This window comes from Aspergillus saccharolyticus (assembly GCF_003184585.1).
Source record: "Aspergillus saccharolyticus JOP 1030-1 unplaced genomic scaffold BP01scaffold_44, whole genome shotgun sequence".
Classification (NCBI taxonomy): Eukaryota; Fungi; Ascomycota; class Eurotiomycetes; order Eurotiales; family Aspergillaceae; genus Aspergillus; species Aspergillus saccharolyticus.
In genome coordinates this window covers 107,487-135,105 of record NW_020290654.1, presented here as the reverse complement: position 1 = coordinate 135,105, position 27,619 = coordinate 107,487, and the positions used below count along the sequence as shown (strand labels likewise).

Below are 27,619 nucleotides of genomic sequence, written 5' to 3'. Positions count from 1 at the left end.
CGTATACCAATCCCTATTTCGGCTTGACAGACTGCTAGAACGACAAGCGGCTTACAGAGCTGGAGCATGGACTTAGGACGCGCAAGGGGAGTGTCAAAGCGTCGTCAAGATAGTCGGATCCGTACGATGAAATGACAGGCGATCAACCCAGCGCCCACGCCCATGTGGGTACCATAAGCTCGATGCTACGTAGATTTCTCCTCCCATCTAGAGTAAGATTGATTGTTCTCCCGCACAGGTGGCTTGCATACTTGCCAGCAGTCGCCGATGGTCATAGGCTTGTCTGGTGGGAAGAAATAATCAGCGGCATGCAACTATCCGATGGGAAATCACGCGCTCACCTGGGATCTGACTTGGAGCCAGGCAATCGTTCATCATAGCCATTGTTAACTCGACTGACTTCAGGCGAGACAGTCAAGTATAATATATGATTATTTTTGATCGAGGGAACCCGACAGAAGGACACCAGGGGAGCGGAGGCGACCTCAGCTAGCCTCTACAGTGCCGCAGGGGTGGATTGAGTTGCTGAGCCGAGGGTTGCACAAGAAGGAACGAGTTGGAGGGAGCGAGGAACGAAATGAAAAGTGGCCGATCAGCTGACTTGAACCCAAGTCAAGTCTGACGCTAGACGAGAACCCATGTCCGCAAATCTGTGGGGGAAAGTGATATCAAGGTCGAATAAGGACAGCATTACGATAGGAAGGCAACTAGGCGATTTGGTAGTGATGAAACACTTAGTCTCAGTCTACTCATTCATGAACAGATGTCCAGGGTGAAAGACTAGGTGGCTATAGATAACTTGACCCTCAAAATTAGCTTAGGCAAATGAGGCACCCACCGAGACAAAGGAAAACTCGCTTGGATTATCTGCCGAAGCACTAATTACATTCGGCCCACGGTAAATAGGTAGCTATGGTGATGTTGAACGTTGGATACCGGAAGCAAAGAACAAACGAGAGTGTGTTCGCGAGCAACAAGAAAGAAGTTCAGCTGAAAACACAAATTGAAAGAAAATTCGAGAATGCCGACAACGCCATAAACTGTCATTCGTAAGCGTAAGGAAATCATCACCCATGTTATATTGGCAAAATGGAGGTACCATTCCGTCGCAGCAGGCCTCTAGACCAGCTCATTCATGAAAATAATCGGGAGGAAGGGAGGCCAAGGTGACAATAGTACCAAGAGCACCGATCGCGACTCCCAAAGCGGCAGTGGCAGCATGGCTGGCGAAGGTACGTGCAGACGACTTCTTAGCTCGCTTAGAGGGTCGTTCGGAGCTGGTACCAACATCAGGAAGTTGGCTGGTATTGGTATACTCGACTCCAGTGAGCGGGTTGGAGGACTCGACATTGCAGGTGCGCTCAGCCGGAGTATGAGGGTCCACAATCATGTCTTGATCGACCGATAGCTTCTGTGGCTGAGCCTCAGGCAGGTTTGTTTTGCTTTGAGCGCAATCCAGAGTTTGGGATCCTTGTGGATGGGACAGGTCGGTCAGGCTTTCTTCAATATGTTCTGCCTTTCTTTTCAATGGTCTGGCTTCCAGTACGTTAGAACAAGGATCCTGTGGAGAATGAGCGTCCGGCGAGAGCGACGACTGCAATGTGATGGCCTGTTCTGAGATCACCGTGGTTGCCTGTGCGTCTTGGACTTTCACCTCAACATCCTTGCCGGTAGGAATAGTTGTAGGCGTTCTCGCCACCGCAGGCTCAGCGATATTGCAAGTCAATACATTGCCACCAGCAGCAGTAGACTCATTGACAAAGGGGCCATCGGAATAGCTTGTCCTTGGGGGTACTGGAATAGGAAGCGTATAGGCACTTCCTGCATGCCACTCAAGAGGTGATGTCAAATAGTTCTGTTGCAATCCAACGAGCGAATTCTGGAGAAGTCTGCTGTGACCCGGTTGACACAGCAGGGATAGCGGCAGCATATTTGTCGGTTGTGGTGCTTGGACTGGTAGAACTTCGCTCGCCTCAACATTGTGCGGGACCGATTGCGAGGGATAGTGCTCGATGAAAGACGAGCCGGATAATCCAGCCTTAGGTTCGGACAGTGATGATTTGGTCACCCTCCCATCATTACAGCGAGGCTCGGTTGCAGAAATCAATTGATCAGCTGTCTCCCCGAAGTCGAAGGATGGGTCTGACGCTATCAAGTCACGAATGCCGAGAACTTGAGAAGCCTTCATACTTTTGTAGCTGTCAAAGATATATGGGTCCTCTTCCATATCGGAATCCAAGGAACACTGTGAATGTATTTCCTCTTCGTCACCGTATTCGATCGAGTCATCGTCCTCATCCCATTCTGAGTTCTCTTCCGGGGAGGAATCGAGGGAAGACTCGATGCCGGTCTCTTCTACAAAGACATCCATATGAGTGAGCTCCTCAGCGGGCTTTTCGTCGAGGATATCCACAGCTGGCGGCGGAGTCATTCGTGGAGTTACCAGAGGCTGTTCAAAGTTATCACAGTCAAGGTTGATGGGGCTCTCTTCAGATCCGCGGTAAGCAGCACCGTCACTGTCAGTTAACATGTTGGCAGATGAGTGAAGTGCAACTTTTGGAGAACCTTTCTTCAAAGGTGAGGTGAAGGGGGATGAGACCTCCACAACCGACTGATCGTCAGAGTCAGAGCGGAATACAGAGTCATCATCATCAGAGGAGCTCGCAGCCGGACATACCACCGGGGCATTATCCGTGTCAGCGTCATTATCGTCGTCATCCGGGACACAGAACGTATTTGAGGGTGTAGGCTTTTGCCTAATAATGGCGTCAGCGACCATGGTCAAGGACCGGGGAAGACCTTCTGGGAAAGACAGAATATGACATACGCGGACTGGAGCCAGTCGAGCTCAAAACGTACTTTAAGAGGAGGGAACGTGTCTATATGCAACTGTGTTAGTTGCATGGACGTCGAAACAACTCCTGAACCTGTGCTGGCAGCTCACCTTTGCCACGAACCACTTCTGTGCCAAATGTAATGATATCACCCTGATTGAGAAGATGATCCTCCTCGCTTGGGAGCTTCTTTCCATTCACGAAAGTGCCGTGCATTGATCCACCGTCTCGAAGATAAGCAAGCTAATGGAATTTCAATAATCATTAGCGAATATTACCCAAGGGCCAGAGACAAAGACTTGAACGGAACACACTTTCTTGTCCACACGAACAACGAGCCGAGCATGGTTTCTTGACATGACTCGAGAGTCGAATAACCCATTCTCCGGGGTGGGCACGAGATTCTTGGACTCCCGCTTTGACGCTCGGCCGATACAGGCATTAGCAGTATCCGATGTGAACTTGAGGGATCGGCATGGTATCTCGTCGATGGGTGCTAGGGGACGAAGGTGGACGATAGCTAGTGGTACTCAGGAGTTAGCCTCGCGGGTTGGGGGACAGTAGTCAACCGAATAAGGAAGACACATACCTTCTGTGGCGAGCATCATGTCAGTTCCTAGAGCAGATAGCTCTGAGCGCTAGTAACCATCCAAGCTAGATGAAAGTGATAATCAGTAGCTGTGGTGAGTCAGGTTGGGTGTCCTCCAGGTGGTCACACAAGCAGATACCCAAGCCTTGAAACGGAACTTAGGCACTCACCTGTCCAAGGGTTATGCTCGGACACGTCGATAAGAAAGTCCACACCAATGAAGGACGGACTCTGAGGTTCAGACCAGGTGAAGTGTCGACCAAGACGCTCAAAATCGGAGAGAGGAGAAGACAAAGACTCCTCGAGGAGAAATGGATAACGGGAGACTCGAGCAGGCTGAAGAGGGGCAGTTGGAAGCAGGCCACCACCCCCAACACGATGACCACTTACCCGATGGAATCAGCCCGAGGACAGTCAACAGGCGGTCGCTCCTTCAAAAAGAAAAACCAACTCGAACGAACTTGACTGAATGTCGGCCTGGAAGCTCTAACTACATACCAACTGACAAAGATGTGTAAAAGAAGCTTGGTGGTTCACCAAGACTGGTAGATGTCGTTAATATGTCGTTAGTAGTAATTCCTTTGGTAAGATAGCGAAGGGGAGGGGGGAAGCCGAGGGGGGTGTGGGGAGTGGAGATGATGAGCAAGACAAAAAACGATGAATGATCAGGACTGGCGAATTCCGGGTCTCGACGGAGAGCAGTTCCAGTATCCAAAAAGGTAGACTCGCAACCGGTGGACCAGGACAACGAGAAAGTCTAGTACTGTGTAGTTTCGTTATAGTATGAAGTTCCACGATAATGAATGAATGAATGACGGGGAATGGAGTAAAACGAGGCTAGAGAGAGGGGCGATCACTGATAGGCGGATAAGTGGGGGTCTTTCCCGTCAGGTGCCGTGGATTCGAGGGTCTAAGACGAATCCAGCTGGAGCCTGATCTGCCATAATACCGGCTTTACCTCCGTCCTGCAGATTCCTACCTGTCTTCACCTCTCAGCCTGACTCACTCACTTTTTATCATCCTTCAACCTTGTACGTACATCAAGAACACATAAAACAAGTCATCGTTCTTCTTTCTGTTCCTCCTCCTGCTGCTGCTGCTGCTGCTGCTTCTTCCGCAGTATTATAATACATTGTCAACCACTCCTTGTCCGCCTCCCTTAATGACATTCATCCTGCCCCCCGTGCCGACAGGCGGTCATACCGGTTACAACCCACTCCAGAAAGTTTCAAAACCGACACCCTTCAAGCCATTCGTTCTCGACAGAAGGGCTCGATGCGCAACCAGACATTCAAGGGGAATAGGAAACCCGCCCAACACGAGGAACATCCTTTATTGACACACCATGGCAGAAGCAGGGGAAACTAACACCAAACAAATGAAAGCCATACAATATATCGGTGGGAAGGAAGAGTAACACAAGTTATAGAATAAATACACACAGCGGTCGAGTGGCCCAGGCGCCGTAAAAATACCCCAAAGACAAAGAGGGGAGAAAACTGCAAAATCAGGCATGGATGCTGCCTGCGACACTCGGTAGATCGGAAGGAGATGATAACGATGGTGGGAAGAGATGGAGGACGCGGATTGAGTCGAGATCATATCAGGTGTGGGTTTTACAGACCGGGAGCACCAAAGCCACCAGCACTCATGCCCTGCAAGCGGGCAGCGAGCTGGGGGTACTTCTCTTGCACCTCGAGCTGTGTGCGGGTCGCCTCAGCATAGGAAATAGCGTTGATGATTTCGGCCTCAGTACGAGCAAGTTCGGCGGCACGCTCGAAATATTTGAGGGCTTGGGAAACCTTGCCCTGCTGCAACAGCAGCTGGGCCATGGTACCCACGGCGATATCGCACTCGGGGTCAACTGGTGTCGAGTCAGCATCGAGATAATATAGCTCGCAAATAATTACCGTGACACTTACTGATCAGAGCCTTCTGACAGAGGTTCTCGGCCTCCTGGAAGTCATGCTTCCATTGGAACAGGGCAAGGGCCTTGTTGATGAGGGGAAGGACATTAATGCCCATAGGCTTGCTTTGCTTCTCCATCTCAACAGCCTTGTCGAACTTCTCGATGGCCTCCTGGAAATTCTGCTGGTCAAGGAGAAGTTCACCGTAGTAGTTGTAAACATCAGGAACATCTTCAAAGTTCTTCACGGATCTGCGGAAGGTGGCCATGGCGGAGGCGACCGATCCCATCTTGTACTGGGTGACACCGAGCTGGATGTGCGAGTAGATGAAGGTACGGTCGAGATCGATGGACTTCTGGTAATCCTTAGCAGCCTCGGCGAACTCACCAAGGATGAAGTGGAGCTGGGCACGGTGATAGTAGATGTCCGGGTCGTCCTTGTTGTGGGTGATGGCAAGTTCGAAGTCATCAGCGGCAGCATCCTTGTTTCCTGTACAGTCTGATTAGACATGCAAATGACGAACCACTGACTATGACATACCAAGTTCGAGGTGCAAGCTGGCACGCTTGATGTAGCTCTGCACCAAAGAGGGCTGCAACTCAACACTCTTGTTGAGGTCCAACAGCGCCGCCTGGGCATTTCCGACCAGATAAGTGAAAGTGGCTCTCAGGTTAAGGGCCAGAGCTTCGAAGTCGCCGAGATCGCCAACCTCGAGAGCCTTCTCAAAGGACGTAGCAGCTTCCTCGTATCCATCACCAGTCTTCTTGGCCATGGCGATCAAACCCTTGCGCAGAAGTCCCTTACCAGAGTCCTCGCTCAAATCGGCGGACTCATCGAGACCCTCCGGAAGAGGCTTGGGGCGGAAGCTTTGAAGGTAGTTGGACACGAAAGTGGGGCTGGGTAGCTTCTTGCCCTTGGCCTCGAGGATATCCTTGCCCTTCTTCTCAGCAACCTTCTTCAGGAGTCTCTCCAGAGCGACGCGGCTAATTTCGTTGGAGAACCCATCGATGATGCAGCTGGCGGTGAAGTCAAGAAGAGCCTCACTATACTTCTCGAGATGCTCGTATGCGATGGCGCGGCGATTCAGGGCCTTGACGTATTCACTGTCCATAGCAAGGGCGGCGCTGGTGTCCTCGACGACCTTCTCCCACTCGGACAAGACGTTGTAGCAGGCAGCACGGTTGGAGTAGAAGACCGGATCGGGTTTGCAGATAATGGCCTTGCCGTACAAGTCGATGGCGCGGTTGTAATCCTTGGAGCCATAGGCCTTGTTTCCAGCAGCCTTCAGCTTAGCAGCGTAGGCTTTCCTGGTCTGCAAAGGTACAAATCAGTTAGGGCATTGAGCCTTGAATCAGCATGATCAGCATGATGATAATCCGCGCACCTCTTCAGACAACTGCTCAACAGTGGTCTCATCAACTTCAGGAATCTCGTCGGAAGGCTCTTCCGTCTTCTTAGCGGGTTGCTCTGCGAAATCATCATTAGCCCGAACTTCCACTACCGACCGAGATCGGACGAGGTCATAAGGACTCAACATACCCTCCTGGACGGAGGCAGCCTTGGCCTTCTTTTCCTCCTCAGCCTTCTTCTTCTCTTTCCGTCTCTGGTTCTTGCTCTTCTTCTTCTCGGGGGGGGCGGCAGCGGTGGCAGGGCGACCGGAATCGGAAAGGTAGTAGACGACACCTGCGCTAGTTACAACCACAGCGACACCGGCAATGGTGTAGACTAGAGCCTTGTTCTCCGAAACCCATTTCGAGATGCGATCCCATACTGACGCTGAGGAGGATGCGGGAAGGGAAGTGGTGTCGAGAACCACGTTCTTCGTCGTTTGGGGCAATGGTGGTGCGCTCGACATGATGACCCGGCAGAGGAACCCGTTATCTTAGTCTGGTCTCTTTTGATCTATAATTCTTGAAAGGGCGGAGGTTAGCCTGCGAAGATGGTAATTGAATGAAGGGAAGTGACGAGACAAACCGTCCTAGATGTAGAGCAAGAGCTCGTCGGCAGAGTTGACTGCTTTGCTATCTGGAGGGGGGTGGGAGATAGGGAAAAGAGCGAGGAGAGAGTGAGAGTGTGAGAGATGATGCAGTTTGAAAAGTTATGCCTTGCGATGTTCCGGCGACGCAGCGGGCTTCCCGAGCTCCTATGGGCCAATCACGCTCGCGGCAAGGGGATGCTCCGTCAGCTCCTGGTTCGCTCCACCACCGCGTCGTCATTTTCTTCTTCCTTGATCGAGCGCATACTGCTTTCAAGCGAGAATCTTCAAATCAATTGGGGTTCAGGAAATGTACCTGTTCTAGGCCTATATCTTGGGAACGAAATCAAAACCCAAACTGTTGTCGCAGTCACTAACAGTGCAGGATCTGGCGGAAGTGATGAACCACGCAATGAATCAGGTCAATCCCAGAATGCGATTAATGCCTTCCGATTCGGCCACAGAGGACTTCCAAATCATATCGTCTTTGCGCTATGATCCTGCGCTCCTGGATTTGAACACGAAAAAAGCTACAGACTCCAGGTTTCATCCTTCCAGCTCGCCATACTACCTACTTCCCTATCATCAAGCACGACTTTGTAACGCTGCAGAATGCTTCGGTTGGGCGAAGGCGCTGGCATTTCCACAACAAGACCTTGCGCAGTTTTCCCAGTTCCTTGATACCTTCATTTTGGATAGGACGAGACCCTGGCGCCTCCGTATCGTTCTTGACCGCGCCGGAGCCTGCGATGTCGAGGTCAACCCAACGGCACCAATTGACCCAATGAACTTGCTTGTGCCGAGCGAGAAAGATACACAAGAAAGGCTATGGGATGTATACGTGGATACGGAACGTATAAACCCGTCCGCGTTCACGAGGCATAAAACCACTGCTCGCGATATCTACAATGCTGCACGGGTGCGGTCGGGGATCATGGCTCCCTTGGACCCAAAGGAAGTGCTGCTTGTAAACCCTGAGGGTCAGATCATGGAAGGGAGCATCACCACACCCTTCTTTCGGCGCAGGCGACCTAGAAGTGAGGGCGGAACGTCAGGGAGGGGTCTTGACTCAGAATGGGTTACGCCGCCTCTCTCGAGCGGTGGTAATGCAGGCACAACAAGGCAATATGCTTTGGCCGAGGGGTTCTGCACTGAGCAGATTATCGAAGCTGCTGCTTTGGTTGATGGCGAAGAGTGTTGGCTCAGTAATGGAGTCCGGGGCTTCATCCGTGGCAGAGTTGTCCTGCAGAGACCCGATGAGCAGCAGGCCTAGGATCTCACATTCAACAGGAATGGGCTTAGGTGAAGAACCGCTCATCAAGAACATAGACATGTAATGTTCCAGTGAAATGCAACACCCTGGCGACTTATTCAGTAAGGGGGGTTGGCTGCCTTGTAAACAATGGCGGAAGCAGTATTTCGTGCCTGATTAATGTCATAGGCAGTCAAAGCAACTCATAGATGTCGATTGTGCGCCATCTTCCTAAAAACATGAAAAGTCAAGCGATTGGTGCAGTCCACAACCCATTTACTCCAATGAGGAGATTGCAATTGACGTCAGCCGCTGCACCAGTCGTATGAGACTGTCCTCGTGTCTCCCGATCGAGCATTGACGCAGCTGCTCGGAGACGTAGAGAGTATAGTGGAGGTCAGTCTCGCCATCTTCGATAGGCAGATCGCACGGTCGCAATATGCCATCGACCGCGGTTGATTGGCCGGGCAGGGGGGGAAATCAGATGATGCAAGGGATTGGCAACGAAACAGCCGATGAGTCAGCATCCCCGCGTTCTCAAAGCGGGTTAGTGGCAGTCAACCCGAGGCCAGAAGCTGACAGAAATTCTTCCTCCCAGGGCCGGAGGTTCGGCCAGTTTTGTCCGGCCACTGAGAAAGGGCGATTGAGCAGACGACCTTCCACTCAGAGAGCTGATCATCCCAAAACCTTACTGTGAGTATTTGAACTTAACAAGCAGCCCTCGCCCACCACCCATCGACGCCACCTCTCCCCCCTCCCCAGTCCAGCTCTCATTCCATTCATCTATCGATTGATTCAACCTATTATCATCTCACATATTCTATTTCCATCCCCTCATACTTTCACCACAATCCCATTCTGTATGCATCAGCAGCTGCAAGGATGAAATTCTTCGAGAACGTCTTTACATACGACTACTCTTTCCCCGCCGTGTCGCTGGCGTACTTCCTTCGCTATCCTAATCCATACTCTCGCCATGTCCTAACCACTGATGTGATTGACCGCTATGTCGACCCGGAGACGAAACGCCTTCACACGATTCGCCTGCACCTCAAGAAGTCTAAGGTTCCCTCGGGCATTCTCAAGTTGCTGCCAAAGGGGATCGGCGGCTCGGACAGCTCCGGCCAGAGCTATATCTTGGAGACGACCATCGTCGACGTCAATGAAGGCTGGATGAAGACCGAGTCGCGCAACATGGAGTGGACTGGGATCCTGAGCGTGGTGGAGAAGCAATTCTACCAGCGCCAGCCGCTCGAAGGGGCCCTCGACAAATTGCAAGGGCTTCACCTCGACGGAAAGTTGACCGAGCAGACGACAGTAAAGACGACGGTCACCTTCCACTCTCGATTCGGACAAGGGAAATTACTAGGCCGGAGAAAGGCTGAAGGCGGAAGTGACCAGGCGGGCGAGATTGAGGACGAGATCCCCAAGAGAGGATTCTTCACGTCGCTGTCCACGGCAGGCATCCAGCGCACTATCGAGCTGATCGGACTGAATCGCACTCGGGACGCTGTCGTCAAGAGCAAACAAGGCATGAATGTCGTGCTCGAACGGCTCCGCAGCGGTGGCATTGTCGGTGTCCTCGAGGGTATGCGTCAGGACCGGGAAGCCATTGTGGGGCCGGAAGGTCCGTGGAAGCGCGTTTGGCTTAGGGGTAACGCCGATGATGATGAACATTGACTTCGAGGCGGTTGAGCGAAGACGATTCGCTTTCAATAAATATATATGCGACATTCCAGCGTGGAGCTTTGGCGTTTGGGTTTTTTGTTTTCATACTGATACATCCAGGACACTCTCCCATTGGTTATTGTTTTCTTCATTCAGGTCGACAGGGATTATCGTCGACATCGCCGCCACAACAAGCATATTTGAGCACATTTTGGATGGGAAAAGGGCACGGAAAACACACGGAAAAGTGTTTTGTATACTAGGAAACGAACCACTGTCATTCGAGTGCTTGTTATCACACCGGAGGCATTTTGTACTATATCGATAAAACAGTCATTTATCAAACCCAGCCGCGTCCTCTGGTACAGAATCCATGCTTGGTGTTGCTTAGTTCATGCCCTGAACCGAGCAAGACTGTTCCAGCTGTAAGCGATCGCTTGAGGAACCCTTTGAGCCCCGGTTCACCCTCCATCTGTCTATGCAGATGATCGATCTGGGAAACAGCATAGCAGCCCAACTCCCGAGCGGAGGCCGGAGTATAGCAGCGGAGCCCTCCTTGTTTGTCGAGCAACCCTCGCTGAGCAACCTACCGAACAGAGCAGCCGCCGGTGTAACCCCCAGTATGGCAGAAGCACATCGACATGTATCGGGTGCATTTAAAGCAAGAAGACCACTACAGACCCCCCCTTCTTAAACATCACTACTGTACCCAATGCCACGGCACAACCAATCCCGGAAGCCAAACCCCAATGCCTCCAACAATTGAAAACCTCACCGGCAGCTGGACACTAGCAAGTCCCCTCCCTCCCTCTGCCTCTAAACGAACCATCCACCATCCCACTCCAACCTTACCATCTACTACCCCCTCCCCCTCTAGTTTATTCACAACCCACGAAGTAACAATCTACCTATTCTAGGATAAGTCCCTAACCAGTGACCTCGAACCCCTCCTCAAACACGTACGCCTCGCCCCATTCTCAAAACCCTTTCAGCTCTCAATCCAAATCCAAGCTCCAACCCAACATCCACAATCCAATCCAACTCCCATGTACCAATCCTACACCCTAACTCCACCGGGAATCTAGCAAGGCATCCCCTGGCTCCTCCGCAAACCCCTCCTCTACACCTCTCTGACGCTCGCCATCACGAACACCACCACACCAGAAGGAACCGTCAACTACACAGCCCGCCAAACGAGCATAAAAGCCGCCCCAGGCCCACCGGATACCCGCCGTTTCAACTGGGAGGTCTACGAGCAGGAGAATCTCTTGTTCGGAACGATCGTATGTCGGACTCGGTACATTGAGGGGGAATCAGTAGGCCAGACCGAGGGTGAAATGATGGTAAGGCCCGCAGTAGAAGTACAGAGCGTACTGAAGGATGAACGTGATAAGATTCTCGTGAGGAGGTTTCTTCGTGGTGAGGTGGAGGATGATGGGCAGACGGTGGGGAGGGGGTTTCTTGTGGAGGGGCCGAGCGTGGGGTCATGGTTGGAGGGCGAGGGAGGGGAAACCTGCCAGGGTGCCGGTGGTTGTGGGATATGGGTGCATCTTTTTGATAGGAAGAAGGATGCCGCGGGGTGGAGTTCGGAGCAAGTATGTACAATCTTCCCTCCCCCATGGTTGGGGTTGACTACGAAGCTGAGATTAATTCGTGGGGTTGTGGATAGGTTTGGGGATTTGAGATGATAGATGGGGAGAGGTTGCATACTCGGCGGGTGGTTGCTACGGATTCGCGTGGGGTTTACAGGCTGGCAAGGCTGGTTCATAGGCTGGTGGATGGGTGATTAGGTATGCTGCATCCTTGGGGCGGTTGTGGCTTTGGGGGAGCGTCGCAGTGGGGATGGTGCTGGTTGCTGTTTGGTTTTGGTCTATTACTTGCTACGCTCGTGGAGAGCAATGTGTTGAGGTGAAGTCGATGTAGAAGGGAAAGGTGTTAATACACGTTCGCCTTGAGGTAGAGTAGAGGGCACTTCAAGCAGCTGCTGTTGCGTGTATTCCGCAGGCCTCGCGTCATCCCACAGGAGTTATTTTCAATACCATAGGTATCTTTTGTGGCCGAGATATCAGCACAGAACACTTCGACTACGCAGCACCCATAACAAGAACATGAGCTCAGAACAGTGACACAGGCGTCGATCACCCGGCAATATAGTGGCCGTCTCAGAGACAATTGAACACCAACCACAATGCTGTTACTTATGGGAACCATGCGCCGATTGGTCAGGTCGATCTAAGAGTCTGCGTTGATCATCAGGTCTCGCGCAGAGGGCCTGCAGCAGATTTGAAGATCGTGTTTGGTTTCTACACACATGAGACTTAAATCTCCTCTCCCTAGATCTCTTTGGGATAAGATGAAGAGTAGGGGAGGTTTTCGAAGTGGTCTGCTCTCCGTGGAAGAGCTTCGTAGTCGTTGAAGATAAAGATCACGTGGCGCTAAGTATCAGTATACCTACTCCGTGCCAGACAATGTCCTCCTATCCGACCAATGATGCAAGGCTTGAAAGCACTTAAAGAGCACTGCACCTGCAAAGCGGAGGCTGGGTGGACTTGTCGGATATTAAGCTGGTTCCAATCGACCAGCATCCATGATTAGCATAGCCAAGACCCACCCAGGAAAAGAAGCAGAAAGCCGAGCATTTTAGGAGTAGCGTAAGAGACCCTGGGGTGTCGGTCAGCAGCCATTAGCTCCCTGCAGTGGGTGTGTTTCCCTTTTCATTCCTTCGACTTCCGGAATCCGACCAAGAAAGGGAGGTTTGCTCATTTTTAAAACGACTCTAGGCAGCAACCCGGCATTCTTTCTTGTGTACCGTAGCCAAGCTGCTGGTCTGCACTGGACGCACTGGACAACTGGTAGTCCAAGTCATGACCTCATAATAGTAGGAGGTCTCAGCCAGGAGACTTGGGATCTACTGTGTAAGTCGCGTGTCGGGAGGTGTTGGTATATTGGAAAGCTCCCGACGGCGCTCATCACCCGGTCTTCTACAACCCATATCGGTTTTACGAACAAAACGAACGAATCTTTATTTAGTTGACAGACAAACTTCTCACACAAATTGCGCTGAATACACACCGGCAAGCATGGCTGGAAGTGCAGCTTATCGACCGACTCAGATAGACGTCATATCGCAGCACCCCCGAGGGCGAGTAGAGTCAGGCGGCAGATACACTTCACCTGGCTAAACAATCCGAGAATGTTCTAAGTGGTACTCTGTACTCCGTATAATCTCTCGTATTCGGTTCCGTACGTCGCCGTTGGAAGCCGAAGAGGACCGCTCATTATCATCGGCAACATCATACCCAGTTACGGAGTAAAGAACCAGGCACTGCGCTAAGATAAGGAGGAAAAAAAAAAAAAAAAAAAAAAGCGGCGGGAGTTTCCTTTACCCGTACAAACCGCCAAGCTTTCAGGGTTTGGAGGGTGGTTTTCTATTCTCACCCTCATCACCTGCTTCCTGGGATTCATTTAACGTGGCAGGGCTCAGCAGTGTTCGCCGTACAAGCAGATTGAGCATGACAGGGGAAGCTTGGAAAGGGAGCTGAAGGGCTGCAAATGAATTGCTGAATGCATACAACTGACCCTGCCGTCCTGAATTAATGAGAAGAACCTTCATCAGCATCTGTACCGTAGTATTCAGACCGGTGGCGACGATGGCCTAGAATGTCATGTTGTGACATTTCCACACTAGCGCCAACCTCTAGCAGTATTAGAAGCAGTGGGTATGGTCTACACTATTTCATGGGCCACATGTAGAGTGCAATCCTGTCTCCAGCACACCAGATGAGGATATTCGCGTTAAACTGCCCCATAGCACGAACGCAGGCCGATCAAATCCTCTTTTGGCTCCTCTTCCTCCACGATATGACATAGTTGTAAAGACCCTGAGACCCTGAGGATATGACCCTTGGGAAGTGGACACCTGCTACTGATCCCTTTCTCTTATCGTTCATATTATAGGATGACGAGACGAGCAGCACCAGCAGACCTGAGTCTCGCTGCTGATACTCGTATCATAACAGGACTAAGTGGTCGAAACTTGACAGCCTAGTAGAAGGAATGCCAGATTTGCCAGAATGCGAACTTCAATGAAGTAAGAGAAATCCTGAATGAACACCTCGGTCATCTACAGTACGATAGGAGACCCACGCGATTGCTGGCTCGCTTCCGAGAGTACCGTGTTCCTTGACAGGCCCGAACCAACTCCCAATCCCATCCTGTTCCAAAAAGCGTTTGACCTGAATGATTTACATTGAGTGATTTACATTACGGTCCGAACAGAGATGCAAATCAATGAGATGACATAATACTTCCCACCAACCGACTCAATAATGGGAACGGGGCCCAACCGTAGGGGGTATATATCTGCGCTTGCTAATGCCTCCGAGTCACAGCCAATTGTCCTGAATTCTTTCAGAGTCCATGATATAGATATTGACTCCGGAATCCCTCGTACACTTAAACTAATTCGGGCTTTCGTTCGGGGTGGAATGGTTTCTGAGAGTAGATTTCCTCCAGCCATTTCTATCTAGCCTCGGGGTACTTGCCTGCGGAATAAATTGTCTCATGGTAATATCCCGGGAGACCCTGGATAGCCTAGTAGACCACAGACTCCCCCCATCACGAACTAACTACCTAGTCAATTTCCCAGGCTATGAACACGGGCGAAGGAATAGCCCAACGGACGACCGAGCTTGACTTCATAAGTTCAGTTCACAGCATTTACTGTGTATTCCAATGTGTGGCGCCCCGCTGTTTCTGGTAAAAGGTTGACCAGACCTAATCAAACATCATCCACCGTCTCGGCTTCAGCAGGCTGGGTCTGACTTGGGATCCTCGGCAGCCAAACTCAAGGGACTCTGTAGTAGTACCGAGCCTTAAGACAGAGTGGATGATTACTTTTTCGCACTAGTCCAAACATCCATCCACCCTATCCGGATAATCTCTTGGGATTGACGGCGACAAGTTGATCTGACCAGTGTGGGCGGCCACTACGGCAGGGTAATGGGACGGGCCCCAAAACAGTAAGGAACAATTTATTCCCTGCGTAACAAGAATAGACTAGACTAAACTAAGGTAGACTAAAGGCGCCGTGAGACCCTGAAACCGAAAAATGATCGTGGTATCATCAAACCTCTTAAGCCCCGGCAAAATTACGGGCATTCCTCAACGCTTGGAGTATCAGGCCAATTCCGGATTCGGGTAATCCTACCTTGCCTATTGCGGCGGAGTTGGGTAGAAGTCAGGTTACATCTTCCTCTCTCATTTGACTATCAGATTGAAAGAGGCTCCTCAATAGCTTTATCGTCGATGATCGCATCTCTCACAAATGGGCAGAAACATAGGGTAGGGGAGACTGTCCGATAGCTGTAACTCCGTACTGTAAGAGTACACCGTACTCTGTTCCAAAAAGAGAAAAAAAAAAGTTTTGATTAGCTTGGAAGCTCTCTTGAGGAGCACCTGCGGTGACTCGATGATAAGGCAAATCATTGGCCCCCTGAAGACAGGTGGAGGGAGCGGCGCCAGAACCGAGAAATGTGGCCATTTGCATCCAGTGACTGGCCATCGACTGTGACCCTGGGGCGGGATGACCCTACGGAATTACTGCTTTAGGAGGAGTTATGCGGGGACTGCAACCAGGTTATACCTGTTAGATTCGATTCTTCTACTCCGTATTGGTCTTTGTCTCCACTGCAACCACTGCCAAGAATACCTTCCAAAGGCCAGGGAGCAACCGAAAAGCCAGGTACCCTTTTGCCTGGCCCACACACGCCTTGTTTCACGGGCAAGACACCTTAACAATCTAGTACGGAGAGAGTACGGAGACTTCCTGACTAGACTAGAGAATCTCTTAAATACGGAGTAGTTAGTCTCACAGTCCTTTTAGGTGAAGCACAGGCAGGGGAAAAGAAAAAAGCAGATTAGAGAATAAAATAAGATAAATAAATATAAATATAATAAAAGATAACGCTGAATACATAACTAACAATCGCCTTGAAGGGCAAACTCACTACCCCCATCCATCCCAATCCCATCACCACGGACCCTACCTCCGCTTATATCGTCACACCCTAATTATCCATTACTACTACACCTAATAATAATAGTAATACTGTGACTACCTTGTCTCTGGCTCTCCTCATTCTTCTTCCACTCACTTACTCACCCATTCACCTTCAATAACCCTCCTCCCTCCCCTCCTTCTCTCCCATCTCTCAGAATCAACCAACCCTCCCTGCGACGGGTTACCCCCCCCGTCCGTCTCCTTCTCCTCACCTCCTCCTTCCGCGGGTTAACGCAGGCCTTGACGCCAGGGTCTGTTTGTTGCTCTTGAACGGCCGACTAAGCTGACTCAGTTCTCTCCCATTAATCTATCACGAAATCGCTTGATCAGTCCTCCACCGAACCAATTCCTTTCCCTCACGCTGGCTTAGGAGGATTCCCCACGGTCGGCTTTCTGTTCCAGACTGGATTGACGACTCGCGAACTCTTGCCAGAAATTGGATACCACGTAGCCATTGCTAAGGTGTCTAATCTCGTCATTGGACAGCAGCGGTCCTCTTAAATTGTTGGTCCGATCATCCTGTCTGGCCTCGTTCTGTCACCCATCAAGCGATATCTCTGGTATGCTATAGGGGCATTTCAGCTCGCATTTATCGCGCAGCTCGATTCGATCGGCCTCATCACGAAGGGTCGGGTTATCAGATCTGGTAACGAGCATGCTTGTCGCCTGTTCCGCATCTGTTCAGATTATCTGGTTGGTCTTGTGACGTAGTTAGGCCACCTCTTGCAGCGAGGACGTTGTCCGACCGTCGACGAGATCAGATGGCAGTCTTTGTGGGACGCGGGTCTCTGCTACGACCCTGCCTCATCATCTGGATAGTATTGGGGACCATCATCAACCCAGGAGCTTCTCAGTTTTGCTCTTTTTGGAGTGGTAGTTGTGTGGACGCGCTGGCTCAGACCGCTGTCTCTTTCCAATTCCCTCCGCTCTTCACCGATAATCTCAACCTTTACTATGGATTTGATGCCAATTCGCGCGGTAAAGGTCAACAGCCCATGACTAAGGTCAGTTACTGGCTTAGCTACGGTGGCAAAATTGACAATTCCATTATCATTGGCAACCACACCACTGAAGTTGGCTTGCGGGTGGGCAATCTCACTGGCACGCCTTCGGGATCCAACAATGGCTGCGACGGCGTCTGGGGCCCGCAGTGCTCCACCGACCTGAAGGCATTATTGACCGAGGCGCTCTACGGACTCACGAGTAGTGGGCAGTACTATACATATCCCCTACAAACCATCCTCAGCCAAATGCTTATCAATCGACCCCACCTCACGAGTTGTTTCCCGCAGCTGTTCGACGTTGTGGCCATCCCCACCATTGGTACGTTCTGTCGGCGAATCTGTCCGTGACTTTTATGTCGGCCACTAACCCACGTGTAGCATTTGTTCAAGAAACTGGTCCCGACCAGACTGCGAAAATTCAGACCGCCGGGTCCAGCAACAACCCATGGAGGACTTGGTTCATCGACAACATGACGGCCCATGAGCAAGCTGCGCAGGTCGCAGTGGCCATTATCAGTCGCGCGCCTGCATACGACGGGCTCCTACCACAACAAAGTGGTGATGTGCAAGTGGAACTCGTTTGCACTCAAGCTCCTTCATCTGGGGGTTCATCATCATCCAGTGAGGGTTCTTGATGCAGTTGCCATGGCTACTTGGTTCTTTTCTCAAAACTGTCTTGCGAATGCGAAGGCACGTACACACCAACATCGAGGCTTTAGCCTACATACTGGACAACGCACGGCATGAAGCCGTGCACGGTGACTTCGCTTGCCCTGCGGACTGGCAATTCTTGCGAATTGTCGCGGCAGAAATGATGCCCAACTTGACAAAGGGTCAAGCTTGCGACTTGAACATCGCCCTAGCACATGCATGAGAAAGCACACTCAAGGTGCTGATGGCAAGCATTGCGCCACTGTTGGTACAGCTGGCGGCTGCCTCCGTGAATGAATGGGAGGCACCGCTATGCAGGATCCTGTCGGGACTCCCTCATCAATGGCAGTCTAAGGACGCCTATATCACCCATAGGGATGGGTGCTTAGTGTTCCACTGTCACTATCTTTCGTGGCAAGACGAGACTTACATCTGCTCATGATTCAGCACATCGGCCGCGTCACAGCTGTACCTTTGTTACAGCCAGACAATAGCGGCTGCTGCTGCTGATCCAAAAACACTGGGTCCACGGCGATGTATATAAACATTGCAAATGCGATTCATTACCTCATGTCAGATAATTAACTATACATATCCACAACCTCAGATCGTCCATGACCTCCCAACCCAACATCCCATACTCCGTATCTCGTACACAACCCCATCCCTATCCCCCTGACCTTACAAAGTAGGCCACTCCATCTCAATGCCCTCCAAATCCCCCGGCCCGCGGAAATCCTCCACAATATCCGCCTGCTCACTCAGCAACACCCGATCCGTCTGCGACCCAATCTTCGCCAACCCCCTCCAGCGCTCCAGATCCTCCCGGTTGCGCTTATTTCCCTTTGCATCATCATTTCGCTCCCAATGGCCCTTGGAGAATCCCAGCAGCGTCGTAATCTTTTCTTGTTTGATATCGTAGACCAGCGAGCAGATCGTCCCCGTCTCCTCGAGCCAGTTGCACTGCCACAGCTCCCCCGGCCGGATGCACTGATACGTCGCGGTCTGGAAATTCTTGCGGCCGGCCATCGGTCCCCCGTGGATGGCGTAGACGATCCTGTCCGCATTGTAGAACCACATCTCGTACCGCCATTTCTCGGGTTCGCCGGCGGCGTTCTGCGCCGCGTAGTCGTAGATCAGGTGGCGGTCTTGGAGGTCGTGGGTGAAGTGTCTGGTTGTTTCGGGGGTGGAGGGTAGAGCTGGCATTTTGGGGGATTTGGTTGGTTGGTGTGATGCCTACTATAGGTGTGAATGCACGGCTTGGAGAGAATTTGAGGTTCAAGTTTAATCTGATAGAATTGGTGGGTATAGTATATTATGAATATAGTAGTAAATTGGAAGAGGCTTGCAATGGTGTTCCTAAGCTACTATATATATACATATAGAGTCTAATTGGTCCCACAGTGTGTATACGACAATGGGAATGGGCTAATTCGTATGCAATAGAATCTTCGATGCTGGTTCTTCGACCAACCGGCAGAAATTCTACGGCACGTTTTCGGTTCTTTGCGACGAGATTCAAGGCGGATGGGCTCAGAAGGTCATGCAATGGTGATGTCATGCGGTCCGAGGAGTCGGGAAACCGGGCGGACTGTGTCGCTGCTGTGTGGTCAATGGCCATAGGTGATAGGTGATAGGGCTGGTTGTGTCGACTCTTCTTCTTTCTTGGTGGGAGGGTCGTACTGGTATACCGCTGACGAGAGTATGGTGCCAGGTGGCGATGGTTTTTGGTATTCGGTTGAAGAGGCCGGCAGTTTGGCGGGGTTGTGCCTAGGCTCGGACGGGTCAATTGAATTCTCCCTAGGTTCGGGACAGTGAGTTGTATGTTTCGGTCGATGGTGCGATTACTTTGCGCATTGGGTTGATTGTATTCGACTTTAGACTGCGTATGGGGTTTGGGTGAGTGATTGACTGCGGCTCTGCGCATAGGTTGGCGCTCGTTTTGCGAGTAACGGGGGTTTGCGGGGGTTGAGTTGTGAGTCGGGGGTAGTAGTAGCTTCAATACATTGAGTGTTCTGCACCATTTCCAATGAAATTGGCTTTCATTGATCTGGACGATGATAAATGAAAGCCTCAATTCCTGCACAATCCCCTGCTTCAATTCTACACACTGTTGAATTCTCACCGCATCTCCTCAGCGATTCAGCAAGCGCACCACGTGCTGCGGCCAAGACAAGCTGATCCAGGCGCGGCGCTTGCGCCTTGTGCGCGGGTGCGGGGCGAGATTTACTGGCTGTCGATCATGCCAAGCTCGTAGTTTCTCATGAGCCAATTTGCTTCCTCTCGTTCCTGCAGATGATGGCGTGGGGTGAGTTTGGGGGGACTTGCACAGTAAATGAGTACTGTAGACTCAGAAGCATTAGAGTTTTCGCTTGGCTTGCCTGTCAGAAGCGTACTGGCGCTTGACTCAATGTGACTTATAAATTGCTGCCAAGTCTGTCAAGGTGGGGCTGGAAAGGAGATTTTCAGATGGTTCATGACACCTATTACTGCGTAGACTCAGTACTTTCTTTCTCTTAAGCAGGACTGATCATACCTATTCTACCCTCAAGTTCAGCGCGGTAAGGCTTCTTCCATATCCGAAGAATTGGATGAGGAAACGTTGAGAAAAGCGGTGCATGGGCTCGATGGTTCTACGCCAGACAACTGAGAATGGGCGCTTGCATTCTCTCGCTGCATCTATATTCATAACCTCTCGTTCGTAGCAGTCTTTACCATAGCTCATTCACGTGCTAACCTAACGGTCTGATTGGGGACTAGCGACAAGATAACCGACTTGCTTCAATCGACGCTTAGTCCTTCGCAACCATGGATTCGAGCGTTGGCAGAGGAAACACGATCGGTCGATTCGATATACGCATCGCAAAAGAATGGAGAACAATAGAGTCATAGATACGCTGCACTGGGGAGCACTACGACACTAGATTTCTCTCGCCTGGGTAGCTAGTGGCTCCCAGGAATTTGGTGGGACCATCCCGATGGATCCAGAGATCGGAGCACTCAGTGGTCCTTGCAGTCATAGAAGGATTACAGATCGGGCTGGTGACCTTGTTCTGTGACTGTGGACACAGCGCTTACTGCTGGTGTACCGCTCGGATAGAATTATGATCTACCTGCGCATCGACTTCTGCCACACAGACCGTGGCTGCCGAGTGCCTTAAGTATGGCGCTCCCGGTATAGTTCGACCAAACGAGTCATTGACCAGACAGGGCGATCATCCATCCAATACTACATGCGTCACTTGAGGACTAGAACGTAGCTCAACCAAGTGCAAGAGTCATGAGTCAGTCTATTCGAGCCACTGCTGCAACAGTTAAAGTTTGCAGTTCCACTGGGGAAGAGCAGTAGCTCAAGAGAGGATCGAATCATAAGTGAGGCTGGACTAGGTGCTGATCGCCGTCAGGTGTGACGGCATCAACGTTTCATATCGGATGAGGCCGGAAGAAATGAATGGCACTGACGGGCGGTTGATTGCATGAGAGCTGCCTGTCAGTGTATTGTGGTGTGTCGAATGGTTGGTGAAGCCCTGACCAGTGAAGGTGCAGTGAGAGCTAATTATACAGCTGCAGAAGCGCCCGATAACTGACTGCGGACCGACTTTTGGGTAGTATACTACATACATATACTGAGTATTTTCGGCGCGTGGAGTTTGACAAGATGCCCAAAAAAAATTATCTCTCTCCCCACTCTCGATACTACTGCACAGCTAGTTCAGTGGTTGAATAAGCGATTGACCCGAAGACTAGAAGTTGTGTGGTGGTGGTGATTTCATCTCCTAATCCCCGCGCTGGCTGCATGACGTAGCTAACCCTCGCTCGCCTTTTTCTCCCCTTCTCCTCTCGCTGGCCGCAGCATATCGTCATCGTCGGCCCTCCCGAACATTCCGCACATAAGAAACTATTCTCTCCGACCATCTGAAAAAGAAGAACCATCTATAAATTTTATTAGACGGATCAGAAATCCGCTGAAACACGATCGACAACTTCTCGAAGCTCGAAAGCCACTGTTGCTCGGGCCATCCTTATCGCTGTCTCATCTCCAGATCGAACTAGCCGATCCAGAATCATCCGGGAGCCTCTATCCATCTATACTTCAATATTCTTATACTTCTTACCAGCGTAGACTACTAAAATGGTCGGAATGGTTGGAAAGGCTGTCCCGCTCGGCCTCCGGCTCTGGGAGGTACGTTGCATGCTTCACGGATAGCAGCGTTCACATTGCTTCTGAACTAACAGCAAAATTTTGGGCTATAGTTCCTCTGGACTCTCCTCGTCATGGCCTTGATCGGTAACATGATCGCTGAGGCGTTCGCAGGCAACCCTGCCACGGTGAACTACGCCATGTTCGTCTCGGCGTTCTCGATGTTCACTCTCTTCTATACTATACCCGCCACGCTCAACTCCGACTGGGCCATCCACCCAATCTTCCTGATCGTCATCGATACCCTCAATGCGATCTTCTTCTTCACTGCCGGTATTGCTCTGGCTGCCAGGCTGGAATGCCACAGCTGCAGCAACGACGTACGTACCTTATGAAACGGAGCCTCAAGGCGCTTCTGGAGCAACATACGCTAACCCTAACATGCTGCAGAGCTACACTCTCCACAACGAGATCACCAATGGTTCCCACAACCGCGAAAAGCGCTGCCGTGAGGCGCAGGCCTCGACTGCCTTCCTCTGGTTCGCCTGGGCCGGCTACACCGTCTCGTTGGTCTTCTCAATCATGGGCTCGCGCTCCGCTGGCGTCAACCTCCGTGGCCGCACTGGTCCTGCTCGTGGGGCTTCTCGCCCCAGCATGGCGCAGGTTTAAGGGTGCCATGAGTGGCAGAGACAAGAGGAAGTCGACACTGTCCCCAATCTGTGTCGCCTCTCCGAGTCACGGAAGGCTTTGGACACACTGACTTACTTCGGCTATAATGCATAAGGGAAACTGAATGGCAAAAGACAAATAACTCACGACTTTGCAAAGGACAAGAAGAAAAACAAAGATGATAACGTATCTGGCGCAACATGGGACCATGACGCTGCGCTCGAGAATGACAGTCTGGAATTTCTTGTGATGGCTGCATAACTGGTATTCAAATCGTGATTGGTAATATCGGAGGTGTTTAGTGGTTATATTTTATGTGTATAGGGGCCCCGAGAGGAAATGGGGTGTGGGGTTTAATCGTTAGGATGGGGTGGACGTGGAGTTTATAGTTCTTATCTTCTTTTGATGTCTACTGTTCTATTATGTGACTGATAGTATGTAATACTTGGATCTAATCATTTTCGGTATATTGGGCAGATCACCTGCTGCTTTGACTGGGATATGTACTAACGCACTTGGAGAGTCGGTCTAAATGCGATCATACTTTTGCACTGCTGTTGTCCAGGTCAATTCGCAGACACACTAATACGATATGGAGCTACTACTTGACAGATCAGTGACGCATGATATACCTCAAGTTTTGGAGGACTAAGCGATCAGCTTGTAGAAGCACTTTTTCCGAGAAAACTGGGTTTTGAGTATTGTGTAGCAGTGATATTGCCGTACTAAATATATGTATAAGGAGAAGCTTGAGAAATTCATGAATTCACTATGAAATTGTGAGTGTCCTACAATCACTCCCAAAGCCACGCTGATGCCCTCATGGGCACTTGGCATATTGTTCGATGATTGTCAGAGGGTCATCATAAACACAACTTCTGTCCTTATGAGGCACGTTATTTTGAGACTGCGAGTAGTGGTGGTCTTCCACTTTGGAATTAGAGCCTTATGAATCTTCCAGTAGGAATAATCATGTTAGCGTCTCATTATCCTTCTTGGAATTATCATATTAGACTCATATGAGCTTCAGAAGTAAAGGGTCTCAATTAGCACGGGAGACCATGCTCGGGGTCGATGTCGAGGTTCGGCATGAATTGATGCATGCATTGGAGACTAAATCAGCTATCGTTCCCCCTCACCGGCTCCTTGATGACAAGAGTACAAGACTTATTTGATTTGGGTGATATGTAGCGTATATTTGTACTCAGCTGCCATGTCATAAGCAGCAAGCGACAGCAACAGCACCAACAATGAGGGCAAGCAAGCAACGGCGGGGCACCGGTGCGGCCCGTGCAAGAATTTCTCCAAAGGCGGCAGAATCTCCCTCTTCCATCTCCTCGTGGCCTTTCTTACCCCGAATCTCTGCTCCTGGTTTCCCCCTCCTCCCCTCTTCATACCTCCTCGCACCTACAACTATCCAATTCACCCGAACAATGGCAATCCAGTGAGATTGACCCTAGTTGCTTCTCTCCGGAAAGGCCGCTAACATGTTCCCCCCAGCTACTTGATCCTCCTGTCGCGGCAAGGCAAAGTGGTTCGTGGCCCACCCAACTTTCGAACTGGCTGGAATTGCGGACTAATCGAACAAATTTCCTCCCCAGCGTCTCGCCAAATGGTTCACCACTCTCTCCCCAAAGGAGAAGGCCAAGATCATCAAGGATGTGACCCAGCTGGTTCTGTCGCGTCGCACCCGCATGTGCAATTTCCTCGAGTACAAAGGTTTGTCGTCATCGCATCGAAATGCTCCCCTCCTTTTTCCCCAGTCACGCATCCCGCAGCTCCGATTCTGACTGGCGACTTCGTCTCTTCCTTCCAGACACTAAAGTCGTCTACCGTCGCTATGCCTCCCTCTTCTTCATCGCCGGTTGCGCCTCAACCGATAACGAGTTGATTACCCTCGAGGTCGTGCATCGCTACGTTGAGCAGATGGACAAGTACTACGGCAATGTCTGTGAACTGGACATTATCTTCAACTTCCAGAAGGCATACTTCATCCTGGACGAGCTGTTGCTCGCAGGCGAAATGCAGGAGAGTAGCAAGAAGAATGTTCTCCGGTGTATCAGTCAACAAGACAGCTTGGAAGACATGGAGGTACGTTCAAAGCTTATGTCTTTTGTCTTCATTCTATCCGCCCTCTTTCTCTTCACACGGGCAAGGGAAGGGAATGGAAGGGAGGGCTTGAAGCTGGAAGGCCTCAGGGCCTCTCATCTTGATCTCATGAAGCTTGCTCTGCAATCATGATCGTCTTCATCCCCCTTTCCCGGACCCCGCGCCCCTTTTCGCTGAGCCTAGGGAATGCACACCACGACCTCGGTTGTCTACCGCTGTTGCATTATCCCAGCCAATCCGTCCCCAACCATCCTCTCTTATGATTCCCCATACCTCCTCTGCACGAGACTTCGCCCTCGGACACTGTCTCTTATGCATGCTAATGCCCTCCCCTCAGGTCGAGGAAGACGTGGTTACGAAGATCATGTAGAAGCTTCTCCGGCAGTTAAGCGTTTCAGTGTTTCTCTTGTTTGGGATAATCATGATTTTCAAGGCCCTGGGGGCCAGCTCTCTTGGCGTTGGACGTACTATAGGCGTTGTCTTCTACTGTCACGACCTATTCTTCTGTGTTTTTTTCATTCTGACTAATATAATACCACCCCGATTGACACTATATGCTCGTCTTCAGGAATCCAAGGAAGTGCTCGGCCATCTTACCCAGGAAGGGTTGATCTGAAAGAGAGGACAACCAGTCTGGGGCAATCCGTGGTTCAGCCGCAAGACCCGTGAGGAAAGTGCGTGATATCACTGGCCGCACTGCCCTCTTCACGTGACTGCGGCCTTCCCCCTCCTGGGAACAACGCGACACCCCGGGCCAGGCCATAGCCCCCCCCCATCCCAGAGTGCCGTATCATTGCGACACCTCTCATCCCTCCCCCCATTTCCTCTCTTCCTTCGTTTTTTCATCTCCCCTCCTAGGATACGCCAATTTGGCCGACATTTCCTGCCTATTAATCGCCAGATCTTCCACTTCACACCTTGCCAGCGTAGCCTGGTTCCACCTGCCAGCTCACTGCGCTTATCGCTGCTTGCGTGACTCTCAGGAGACAAAGAATCCACCAACAAACGCATCTTCTTCCCAATCTGTCGAGGAATTCGCCTTATTTCTACTATCGCAGCTAGTTCTCTTCCACGACATTGATACTCAGTCTCGCACTTTCAGTCTCGCTATCCGGTCGCGACTCTTATCTACGTCATCCGCTCACCGCATATCTGGCCCCAGATGAAGGTACTTCCGTGATGCCTGCTGTGTCATGCAACACATTCGCAATGGGACATCAAACGCTAATCATGCTGTCTGCTGGAATAGTTCCTTCCTTTGCCCGAGTTTGAGGACGTGACGAGTTCGCTGAATTTCGACACTGCCGATTGCCATATTATGGGCGGCTGTGACTTGTACACCACCAAGGCAGCCCGCGCCGATCGGAAATTGTACAAGAATATTGAACAATCCCTGGAAGCCCAATATGAATCAGTCCTTCGCCTGTCGGCGTCGTTGTCGCCGCCTAATGCATCCGATGCGGCCGCGTCGCTCAACCTGTCTCGCTCGAGTCCCTTCGGCCCCCTGAGCGACCACTCGAGTCGTCGGACCTTTGCATATTTGATCGCAACCTTGAACGCGAGTCATCCTGACTATGACTTTTCGCATGTTCTGCGCCCTTCTGATTTTCATCGCGAGCGCAACCTCAAGAGGGTCATGAACACGATCGACTCCACTCTGTTCAACCTGAGACCGCGCGAAGCCATTGATCTGACGCCTCCCTCGCCTGTTACCGTTTCTGGATCTTACAATGCGGGCGCATCTGCTACATGGGGCCCAAGGATGTGGGGAGTTATCAACGAGCACATGTCGTTGAAAGAATGCTCGATATATTCCTACTCGCCGGAGGAGGACCCATCGGATGCCGATGACGGAGCGATCTGGAGTCTCCACTATTTCTTCTTCAACCGGCTTCGCAAGCGGGTCTGCTATCTTTATCTCCGAGCCATTCCGATCCTGAGTCATACGCCCAGTGAAGGAGTGGCTACACCATCAACGAAGCGCGCATATGATGACGGTTACCTCACCCCTGAACTCAGCTCTAGCAAGCGGGCTCGCTATTGGCTGGGCGAAGGCATCGCGCTTGACAGTGAAAGTGATGAGGACGACCACTCGAAGGCTCAACATGCTGGAGACGAGTATGATCCTTATGTGCTCAGCGACGAGGAGTTCCGATCCCGCTCTGGTAGCAAGGGAACTGTCCGGGCAATGAGCGAGGAAATCGCCGATTCGATGGAAGTATAATTAATTCTGCCTTTTGTTTGACCGTGCTTCTGCGCTGCTTTCGATTCTTCAACCTTGCTCGTGTTTGGCTCGTCGTTCAGTCGCCTCTACCTACCTTCGGTTCATCGTTCTTATTAGGTACTTTTTGTCCCTCGGCGTTTAGTTAGTTACTGCATTCAACCTGCATTTGCACAGGCTAGGGGCGTTTGAACTGGCGAAGGAACGGATATGGCCCCTAATACCTTGTGAACGGCCGTTATGATGATGATAACGATCTAGCACTGCGTGGCCCGGCGCGGCGCGAAGGGCAGGCTCCGCACGCCGGCGTTCCTATGGTTCCAATGGTCAGTTCGTGTATCTAATATAAATTGACTTGCTTGATGGTGCTCATCAAGAGTGCGTATGCATGACATGTAATATGTAGGAATAGGCAGTCTGTCCCTCTAGCTTACGGAGTAATGTGTTGTACTATGTATAGAGAGCCCGGGGCCCGACCCCAAGTGGCCCGTGCGCGGGCAAGCTGTCCGTTCCGAACAACATTCAATTCCCATCCTCC

At 51.2% G+C, this 27,619-nt stretch overlaps 10 protein-coding genes across 10 annotated transcripts; 7 read left to right on the top strand and 3 right to left on the bottom strand.

Annotated features, from left to right (window-relative positions):
* Window positions 1–1,129: 1,129 nt before the first annotated feature.
* BP01DRAFT_368842 (FHA domain protein) lies at window positions 1,130–4,443 on the bottom strand (the record flags this gene model as incomplete). Its single annotated transcript, XM_025576516.1, has 8 exons — window positions 1,130–2,756; window positions 2,828–2,879; window positions 2,945–3,077; window positions 3,149–3,354; window positions 3,424–3,450; window positions 3,594–3,759; window positions 3,922–3,965; window positions 4,434–4,443. 8 exons carry the CDS (start codon window positions 4,441–4,443, stop codon window positions 1,130–1,132), a joined length of 2,265 nt encoding a protein of 754 aa, XP_025427654.1.
* Window positions 4,444–4,900: 457 nt separating this feature from the next.
* tom70 (putative mitochondrial outer membrane translocase receptor (TOM70)) lies at window positions 4,901–7,411 on the bottom strand. Its single transcript, XM_025570713.1, has 6 exons — window positions 7,305–7,411; window positions 6,870–7,232; window positions 6,715–6,797; window positions 5,871–6,642; window positions 5,346–5,819; window positions 4,901–5,287 (listed from the first exon to the last, which is right to left on the bottom strand). The coding sequence occupies exons 2-6, from the start codon at window positions 7,183–7,185 to the stop codon at window positions 5,040–5,042; spliced, it is 1,893 nt and encodes a 630-aa protein (XP_025427653.1). The 5' UTR covers window positions 7,186–7,232; window positions 7,305–7,411; the 3' UTR covers window positions 4,901–5,039.
* Window positions 7,412–7,582: 171 nt separating this feature from the next.
* BP01DRAFT_360160 (aminodeoxychorismate lyase) lies at window positions 7,583–8,818 on the top strand. Its single transcript, XM_025575855.1, has one exon. The coding sequence runs from the start codon at window positions 7,718–7,720 to the stop codon at window positions 8,576–8,578; it is 861 nt and encodes a 286-aa protein (XP_025427652.1). The 5' UTR covers window positions 7,583–7,717; the 3' UTR covers window positions 8,579–8,818.
* A 572-nt stretch (window positions 8,819–9,390) lies between these two features.
* On the top strand, window positions 9,391–10,450 carry BP01DRAFT_348540 (MSF1 domain protein). Its single transcript, XM_025573728.1, has one exon. It carries the CDS (start codon window positions 9,440–9,442, stop codon window positions 10,235–10,237), a length of 798 nt encoding a protein of 265 aa, XP_025427651.1. The 5' UTR covers window positions 9,391–9,439; the 3' UTR covers window positions 10,238–10,450.
* An 860-nt stretch (window positions 10,451–11,310) lies between these two features.
* On the top strand, window positions 11,311–12,086 carry BP01DRAFT_406738 (uncharacterized protein; the record flags this gene model as incomplete). The annotated part of the gene is made up of 2 exons (XM_025578781.1): window positions 11,311–11,820; window positions 11,895–12,086. Coding segments are annotated over 2 exons (627 nt in total), but the record flags the coding sequence as incomplete, so codon positions are not given.
* A 4,598-nt stretch (window positions 12,087–16,684) lies between these two features.
* Window positions 16,685–17,940, top strand: BP01DRAFT_162661 (uncharacterized protein). The gene is made up of 2 exons (XM_025570712.1): window positions 16,685–17,609; window positions 17,669–17,940. Exons 1-2 carry the CDS (start codon window positions 17,048–17,050, stop codon window positions 17,923–17,925), a joined length of 819 nt encoding a protein of 272 aa, XP_025427649.1. The 5' UTR covers window positions 16,685–17,047; the 3' UTR covers window positions 17,926–17,940.
* Window positions 17,941–18,476: 536 nt separating this feature from the next.
* On the bottom strand, window positions 18,477–19,264 carry BP01DRAFT_360157 (uncharacterized protein). The gene has a single exon (XM_025575854.1). It carries the CDS (start codon window positions 19,145–19,147, stop codon window positions 18,623–18,625), a length of 525 nt encoding a protein of 174 aa, XP_025427648.1. The 5' UTR covers window positions 19,148–19,264; the 3' UTR covers window positions 18,477–18,622.
* A 2,366-nt stretch (window positions 19,265–21,630) lies between these two features.
* On the top strand, window positions 21,631–23,227 carry BP01DRAFT_360156 (MARVEL domain-containing protein). Its single transcript, XM_025575853.1, has 3 exons — window positions 21,631–22,124; window positions 22,196–22,462; window positions 22,533–23,227. Exons 1-3 carry the CDS (start codon window positions 22,083–22,085, stop codon window positions 22,749–22,751), a joined length of 528 nt encoding a protein of 175 aa, XP_025427647.1. The 5' UTR covers window positions 21,631–22,082; the 3' UTR covers window positions 22,752–23,227.
* A 774-nt stretch (window positions 23,228–24,001) lies between these two features.
* Window positions 24,002–25,320, top strand: BP01DRAFT_406736 (AP-1 complex subunit sigma; the record flags this gene model as incomplete). Its single annotated transcript, XM_025578780.1, has 5 exons — window positions 24,002–24,195; window positions 24,252–24,285; window positions 24,353–24,470; window positions 24,568–24,842; window positions 25,198–25,320. The coding sequence occupies 5 exons, from the start codon at window positions 24,002–24,004 to the stop codon at window positions 25,228–25,230; spliced, it is 654 nt and encodes a 217-aa protein (XP_025427646.1). The 3' UTR covers window positions 25,231–25,320.
* A 568-nt stretch (window positions 25,321–25,888) lies between these two features.
* Window positions 25,889–27,450, top strand: BP01DRAFT_360154 (RNA polymerase III-inhibiting protein MAF1). Its single transcript, XM_025575852.1, has 2 exons — window positions 25,889–26,028; window positions 26,110–27,450. The coding sequence occupies exons 1-2, from the start codon at window positions 26,023–26,025 to the stop codon at window positions 27,082–27,084; spliced, it is 981 nt and encodes a 326-aa protein (XP_025427645.1). The 5' UTR covers window positions 25,889–26,022; the 3' UTR covers window positions 27,085–27,450.
* Window positions 27,451–27,619: the final 169 nt, after the last annotated feature.